Raw genomic sequence first — 9,185 nt, 5'->3', positions numbered from 1 at the left:
CATGACATTTTCTAAATAGTGGTACATTTTAATATTATAGATATCCTCTCTTTTCTCCATTTTTAAGAGGGAAATTTCCGGAAACATACGTTCAATTATTTTTAGTCAAAAGCAAATTTCATACCTCAAACGTAAGCAAATGCAGAAATTTTTATAGGTAGACACTATCCTCCATCCTCCTCTTAGGACAGAATTTTCGGAAAAGTTGAGCATATAACGGTTTGTTTTTAACTGAATTTAATTTTGAAATTGCACGTCTCCAATATAAAGAAGTGTTATATTTATTTATTTATTTTGTAGCACATATTACTTTAATTTTTTTTAATTATAGAGAAAAATATTTATTACAATTAATGAAATAATATTTATTATTTTCTAGAAATAAATGGAATAAAATACAGTTGTTTTTTTTTAAAAAAAATAATCCTTCCTTGTTTAGGTGCGGAATTTTCAGAACCTGTGAGAAACATGTTAATTTATTTTTGATGGTTAGTTTATTTTCCTAGTTTCATCTTCCTTACTTCAGGGATTAGCAAGATACACTATCCTTTAAAAAAAGCTATTTACGCCCCTAAGGATACATATTTCCAAAAATCCTTCCATATCACTTGCTTTCGTCAAAAAGAGTATTCTTGCTAATTATAGTATTATGGCTTGTTCGATAATGAGTAACTAACTTATACTGTCTTATATACAGTATAGACTATTAATATTATTATTATTTCACTGCTCTGCATGCATTCTGATGTTTTCAAAAGAGTGATATTTTCTCAAACGGACTTATACACTGATTACAAATATTCTTACCACTATTTCTATCACGACAGGTTTTGAGAATTCGACATATTCAAAAATCAAGGTTTAGTGGAAAAACTACTTATGTCCTTGGGAAAAACTAGTAGAAAACATGATATATTCTAGCATTTGCTAGAAAATTGACATTAATTTTGCTATTTGTGAGTCCTACGATGTCTTGACTTTCATCCCGGACTACTTTCTCTTGGTATAGGCGAAGAAAACATGAAATTATTTCTTTTTTGTTGAACATAGATGAATGGTTTACTGCTGTGACATACCAAGACTTACGTTATGGGTTGGTGTGACTTACAATGCTTCTGATCAGAGACATTTTACCGATTCATCGAAATCAAGTTGAAAGGTTTCCTATTTAACAACGGTAATATCCTTTGGTGTATTCATGTTGTATGTTCTATTCATATGAAAGAGACATATGAAAATGTTAAGAGTTTGCTACATTGTGTGTACTACAGACAACACCAATGGCTTTCGCGTGGCAATTTTAAAGTTATAGGCGCCATGCTGGGACTTCAATCAGGCTACTCCAAACATCCTTGTTATGTCTGCGAACGGGACAGTCGTGCAAGGGGTGAATATTAGGTTAGGAAAGAATGGTCATCCCGAAATGCTCTGTCACCTGAAGTGAAGAATGTTGAACGTGAATCACTCGTGGAGCATTCAAAAATTTTACTTCCTCCCCTACATATAAAGTTAGGAATCATCACACAGTTAGTTCGTGCTCTAAATAAGATTTTAAGTGTTCGCAGTACATATGCAGGGCATTTAGTACTATGAGCTTCGAAAAACTCACAGTTGTATATATATACTGGTCCACAGATACAAAAAAAAAAAAAAAAAAAAAAAAAAAAACTTATCAACCATCCGTTTTCAGAATCCCATGACCGAAATGGAAAAGAAAACATGACAAAGCTTCAGGAATTGTGAAAAACTTCGTGGGTAATACAAGACGCTCTGATTAAGAACTTATTGTAGAAAAGTTGCTGCAAGATCTTAGAAATCTTAGGTGTAATATGAGTGTGTAACTACAATTTTAAATACAAATTTCGAAAATTTCCAACAATATTGATGTTTATAGTGAAGAACACGGTGAACGCTTTTACCAGGACTTACAGGATATTGAAAAATGTATGAAGGTGGTTGGACTATTAATATGATGGCCAACTATTGTTTGCTAGCGAAAATGGGGAACATACGCGTTGTAACTCCTCGAAAATTGACGAAACGGAGGAAATTGTTTCGAAGTAGTAGGCTTTTGTATGATTAAATAAACATATTTGAGTAAATTTTGGAATTTGTTTGGATCTGTGTGTGTTTAGTTATTGTTGTCATTCTGAAACCAATGTATGTACTTGAAAAATATATATTATGCATTCTGTATTATAATGTAACTTGTACGTGTTGATATAAACATTCCTCACATTTCTAGGGAAACGTGACGTGATGGGGGAAAATTGATGTTATATTCGTAATCAGCGGCCTAAAATTATAAGAAAATGCCACTCAAACCAAAATCATCGGAACATTTTTTTTTTTTTTTCATATTGGAGAGCTGTGTTTCAATTTTTGTAACTATTACTGATGATTTGAGATTACAATGCTGCAACTAAAATTACAGAAATGGTCAACGACATGCGAAAATGATGTGGGCGTGAAGTATGTAGGGTTTATAAGTGTGGGTGCTTGTTAAAAAGGTTGGAACCATTGCCCTAGAGGATCCCAAACTTTAATTTAGAAAATACAGCGTCTTGTATCATTTCCTACTTTATAACAATGCAACGAATAATCTATAAAAACATTATACTACTGCTAAATTATCTCGCTGAACAGTACTAAATGGTCACCGAAGGCTAATATGAAATGGCGGCTCCATACAACTAGATTCGCTTCTTCTTTAGTTAACTAAACATTAAGCATAATAACCGAAGTACCATTATAGAAAAAGAAAGACTGTAGAAAAAATGGACCTTTCCTCTAACAGTTAAAATAAAGGTGAGATAATTAATGGTGAGATAACTCTCGAGATGGAATACACTCTTCGGGTTCTTAATGAATTACATACAATCCTTTCTAGCTCTACAATCTATAACACTCAATTTATAACCGGAAGTGATTGATATCTGCCACTTCTGCTTTTAGTATAAAGGTTAGAGTTTTGAGATAGAACATATTCTTGGGACACTAAATGATTATAGAAAACCGCTTCTCCTTATCTTTTCTAATCTATTGCGATCAACACTAAAACCGGAAGTAGTTGGGTTTTCCTACTTCCGGTTTGCAGTTTAGGATAAATATTAACTTACCTGTTCCCACAACTTTAAATTGATTCCATAAAACTGCTTCTCCCTATATCTTATAGTTCATGTAAATTAAATTGAAATCGGAAGTTATAGGTGATTTCTAGGTTTCCTTTTCACTAGGGTGTTAAGCACGAAGAAGAAAGTTACTAATGGATTGCTTTATCGATTGCTGAAAACTGCTTCTTACTATCTATTTTCGATTTCTTTCTATAGTTATCAATGTTAAAACCGGATGTGGTTCATACCTTACCACTTTCAAATTTACTAGAGTGTTAGGGTGAAGATGAAGGTTGTCCTTGAAATGTTATATAGATCCCTGGAAACTGCTTTTAACTATATTACAGTATTTGCTGTATAGTTATCATCGTTGAAACCGGAAAGACTCAATTCTATTACTTTCAGTTTTACTAGTTTGTTAAATGTGAGGAAGGTTATCCTTGAAATGTTTAATTGATTCCCGAAAACATCTTGCTTTTGCTCTATAGTAATGAATGCTAAAACCGGAAATGGCTCATCTCTACCCTTTCCACCTTACTAGAATGTTAAGAATAAGATGAGAGATTACCATGAAACACATAATCATTTACCGAGAACAGCTTTTCGGTATCCATTACCGTTTTTGTTTTGTTTGTCTACCATTTTCTTTGTCGTATCACTTCTATTATGAACTCTCCCGAGAAAATCACATTATATACCTATTGCAAAAAACAATTATAAATATAGCAGGCTTTCAAATGTTATAGTTCGATGTAACGGAAGTATGAATTTATACTCATGTCTAAAATGATTGTCGCATATGTATAACTGTCTTCTTGTAACATTATAGTTTATTAATAATTATGCAGGTACTTCTAATTCTGATACTATGTTTATAATCGGGAAATATATACTTGTGGTAAATTTCATAGGAAAATAATTATAAATACGAAAATTAGAATGAGTAAAACAAAATGTTGCTAAATGGACAATAAAGTTTAATTTTCGTCTTATATTTCTTATTTACTGCTCTATTGACATGAAATTTGCCACATGTATCCCTTTGCCTATTATACATATACTAACATTATAAGAAATACTGGGCAAATTCATTATCAAATTATATTCTTATAACATATTTTTAGACATGCGATAAGAATTTTGGACATGAGTGTACGTACCTACTAAAATTACGATATTACGAATTCTACTACGTGATTCTAATAATAAAAAAAAATCTTAAAGGGGATCATGTGATATTTTCTGAAGTGGTTTGGAAACCAGAAGTTCTAGTATATTTATTTCAGTTCCGATTTGAGTAGAGGGATTACTGCCAAGATGAAATATACTCTTTGAGCACTTAATGAATTATATAAAAAGCCTTCTCGCTATCCATTCTATAACGCTCAATGTTATAACCGGAAGCGATTGATTTGCGCCCCTTCAAGTTTTAGTGGAAAGATTAGAGCCGAGATAGAACATATTGTTGGAACACTTAACTGATTTCAGAAGACCTCTTTTCGGTATTTAGTATCGTTTAAATCTCTTCTAATCAACACTAACATGCGAAGTAGTTGAGTATTGCTACTTCCGATTTGATTAGAAGTTAAAAAGAGAAGACGATATTTATTCCCACAATGCTAAATTCATTCTTAAAGCAGGTACTCCTTATCTCACTATGTAGATTAAACTGAAGTTAGAAATCATAATTAATTTTTATCCCTTGCGGTTTTACCAGGATCTTAAGGACGAAGCTGAAAGTTATCCATGACACCCTTTATCGATTGCTGGAAGCTGCTTCTTAGTATATATTACCATTTCCGCTGTATAGTGATCAACGTTAAAATCAAAAAAGACTCATTTCCACCATTTCCATTTGGCGAATCACCTCCCTTAACAACTTGAGAGAAATCACTCTATTTATTTACTGCAAAAAGCAGAAATAAAAAATTCGGATTTTTCCAAAGTTATCTATGAAGTAATGGCCGCAGGTATGTACGTACTAGTAATTGATAAGCTCCAATACGCGGTCAGACTTAATACTTCATATACACTCGCCACACACATATACTGTCATATGTACACACGGAAGTATACCTGGTAATATCCACAAGCTTACGAACGAAACTAGAAACTCACACACAGGCACAGAGAGAGAGAGAGGGAGAATCTTACTGTACCTTTATGCTGAGTGCACAATTACTCACAATATCAATTTAAAAAATCGTTGTAAATGAAACTTTCAAAGATTGGAACTCCTGCTGCGTGTAACACATGAAAGATTTCCATAATGATTGATTCGAAATATGACGGATATGGTTTTCTTAATTGTAGTATAAAGAAATGCCTTCAAATTGACCACAAAAAAAAAGAAAAGAAATTTATCAAATTTTGTAAATTCGAAGTCGTTGGGCATGACGGGAAACATCTGATATAACAATATATGCAAATAAATAATAATATACTTCACCTTTTACAGTGGGTGTAAGAAAGCTTCGAATTGTGTTTGGTTTCGTAATCATTAACTGATGTAAATATATATAAGATGAGAGTATGTGAAAAGTTTGAACCAACCTTACTTCTTTGATGCTCCCTTCTCTCCACTTAAAGTTTCCAACCAAACATTTATATAAAGGCTACGATTTGTTCCGAACTATGATTTTTTCGATACAACTACTTTAAAGTATTCAACCTGTACTTTGTGAATTTCTATACCAGAGGAATCACACGCAAGCTTTCATTTTTACAGATTTACTGTCAAATCACAAAAATGTAAGCATTAAAAAATTCGGGCAAGCTTTTACTTTGACACGGACACTGCAACCGATTTCTTTGACCCAGTTCCCGGAGCAGTTTAGAAATTACACGTGCTTAGCTAGAACGGAACGACCACTAAATCAACTCCCATACTCTTCGCTATGTGAGGCTTTTCACCAGTGTGCATTAATATATGTTTTGCTAAAACAGAACGACCACTAAATCTTTTTTCCACACTCTCGGCATTATGATGTATTTATTCACATACGTCAAGCTAAATCGGAACGTCCAATAAATCCCTTGCCACACTCTAGTTATTGTGAGGCTTTTCAGTTGTATGTATTAACATGTGTGTAGCCAAATTGGATTGTCGACTAAAATTCTTCCCGCATTCATCACATGTGTAACGATTTTCACGTGTATGTACAAACGTATGTGCAACTAAACTTGAACTTTGACTAAATGCTCTTCCACACTCCTGGCATTTGTGAGGTTTTTCGCCTGTGTGTATTAACGTATGTCTAGTTAAACCGGAACGTCCAGTAAATCCCTTGCCACACTCTTGGCACTTGTGAGGCCTTTCTCCAGTATGTATTAACATGTGTTTAGGTAAATTGGACCGATGACGAAAATTCTTTCCGCATACTTCACATGTGTGAGGTTTTTCACCTGTATGTATTAACATGTGTTTAGCTAAAACGGAACGTCCAATAAATCCCCCACCACACTCTGGACATTTGTGAGTCTTTTCACCTGTATGTGTTAACATATGTCTAGCTAAATCGGAACGACCAGTAAATCCTTTGCCACACGCTTGGCATTTGTGAGGCTTTTCACCTGTATGTATTAACATGTGTGTGGCTAAATTGGACCTTTGAGTACAACTCTTTCCGCATACTTGACAAGTGTAAAGTTTTTCACCTGTATGTATTAACATGTGTTTAGCGAAGTTGGACCGTAGACTAAAATTCTTCCCGCATACTTCACAAGTGTAAAGTTTTTCACGTGTATGTGCAAACATATGTGTAACTAAACTTAAACTTTGCCTAAATCCCTTGCCACAATCTTGGCATTTGTGAGGCTTTTCACCTGTATGCATTAAGATGTGTGTAGCTAAATTGGACCGTTGATTACAATTCTTTCCGCATACTTCACAAGTGTAAAGTTTTTCACCTTTATGTATTAAAACGTGTTTAGCTAAATTGGAACGTAGACTAAAATTCTTACCGCATACATCACATGTGTAACGTTTTTCACGTGTATGTACAAACATATGTGCAACTAAACTTGAACTTTGACTAAATGCTCTGCCACACTGTTCGCATTTGTGAGGCTTTACACCTGTATGTATTAACATATGTCTAGCTAAATCGGAACGTCCAGTAAATCCCTTCCCACACTCTTGGCATTTGTGAGGCCTTTCTCCTGTATGTATTAAAATGTGTCTAGCTAAATTGGAACGTCGACCAAATTTCTTCCCGCAGATTTCACATGTGTAAGGATTTACACCTGTGTCTATTAACATGTGTTTAGCTAAAATCGAACGTTGACCAAATCCTTCTCCACACTCATGGCATTTGAGACGCTTTTCTCTCGTATGTATTAACATGTGACTAGCTAGTCCCGAACGTCGACCAAGTATCTTCCCACACACTTGGCATATCTTGTTTCTTTTATCTGAGTACATGATCATATGTGTCGCTAAATTTCTACGTTTATTGAATCCCTTTGCACACTCTTGGCATGTGTGAGATTCGTCACCAGTATGTATTAGCATGTGACTAGTCGAAGTTGAATATCCGCAAACCACCTTCTTAATATTTAGGTAAGTATAATATTGAGCACTTTCATGTGTTAACGTATGTCTTCCTAAATGGGATTCAGTAAATCCTTTGTTAAACTCCTTGAGAGCCTGAGATTCCTCATCTGAATGAGAAATTGTTTTCTTTTGTCTAATAAATATACACGGTTCAGTGCAGAGGATATGTTCATCAACCATGAAAAAAAAATGAGTAAAGAAGAAAGTGAATATCCAGCTACATATACCAAACACCAAAGAAATACAGAAGCTTGCTTGAAAATACAATAAAAAAAATATTGCATGTTTATGTGAGGCGTTTGAAGTTTTTCATTTCTTGATAAACTGACGTTTCATATTAGTTTTCTATTACATGAGATCTAGTAAATATAAGGACATGTGAACTCTTGAGAGGTTTTAGTATCATTTCTATTCTCCACAGACGAGTATGTCCTTTCCTTTACTATCTCAAATTGTATCTACATTTATATATCAGTTAAAAGATTTAATTCAAATACATACCAAGGTACATATGTTACACTATGGAATTAAGATATGATAATTATAGGTGAAAATCGTGGCAGCCCGTCACTGTAAGTGCTTATGTTCTATATCATTAATTTTTGTGGTAGAAAATTTAATAGTTGCGAGGGATTTTTGCAATTAAACTAACCAAGCACTTTTCGGATTACATATATATGAAGAAATAAGATAACGCTACTAATATTTTTAAAATTTTGCAGAAAATGCGTTTTTTCAAGCAGTATACTAAAATGTATTAGTGTTTCTGAAATTACTTGAATGATCTGAGATAAATTTTAAATCCCATTACGAACCTGTTGTCTTTTGATATATATCTCTAAGAAAAAGACACTCTTCCCAAACTAAATATTTTGAGAAATGACTAATCATTTCAGATGCTACACTCTGAATATTAAAAATTGAAAGAAACAGATTTGATTATTTAAAAAAAGCCAGTTCAACTATTTGAAATAAATTACGTAATATGTTGAGTGCCTATCTTCAACTGAGTGTTATCATGTTACTTTAATTGAAAGTGGTATCAAAAGGAGTGAAAGAGGCTTAGAAATGTACGTCAAAAATTATCATCAATTGTCTCTCTATTATTACATAAAGAAAATTTAACACATAAGCTTATTATGTAAAATAAATGGTCACATTCACAAGTGTATTGAACATTTCTGTATTTAAAACAGATATAAACCGGCAGCTAAATATTTCTCTGTACTTAAAGTTAACATCATGCTTGTCTGCCATATTTTTATCGTTGTTGTTCTATAGAAATGAATATCGAAACTGGTAATAATAGTAAGTTTGAACCACTTTCAGGTTTGCTCAAGTGCTGTCGTTAGTTATGCTAATTTGTCTTGAGACTCTGAAATCTACGTAAATAAAATAATTCCACGCTAATTGTTACATTTTTCGTTTTATGTCAATACAACTTAAAGCCGGAAACCAGTCATTTTAACAACTTCTTGTTTCAACAGAACTTAAACGGGAAAGATGGAACATTTTCT

The 9,185-nt window shown here is 33.3% G+C and overlaps 1 protein-coding gene across 1 annotated transcript in view; it reads right to left on the bottom strand.

The window, feature by feature from the left end:
• Nucleotides 1–486: 486 nt before the first annotated feature.
• The window catches only part of LOC145680279 (uncharacterized), a 48,021-nt gene continuing 39,322 nt past the window's right edge, over nucleotides 487–9,185 (bottom strand). The window contains exon 2 of the mRNA XM_081750634.1: nucleotides 487–7,801. Within this exon, the coding sequence (XP_081606760.1) occupies nucleotides 6,160–7,801 (1,642 nt within the window). The 3' untranslated portion in view covers nucleotides 487–6,159. The remainder of the gene's footprint in view (nucleotides 7,802–9,185) is intronic.

The sequence above is a fragment of the Thermobia domestica genome, chromosome 3 (genome assembly GCF_964235325.1).
Source record: "Thermobia domestica chromosome 3, izTheDome1.hap1.1, whole genome shotgun sequence".
Lineage (NCBI taxonomy): Eukaryota > Metazoa > Arthropoda > Insecta > Zygentoma > Lepismatidae > Thermobia > Thermobia domestica.
This window is presented reverse-complemented; position numbering and strand designations above follow the sequence as displayed.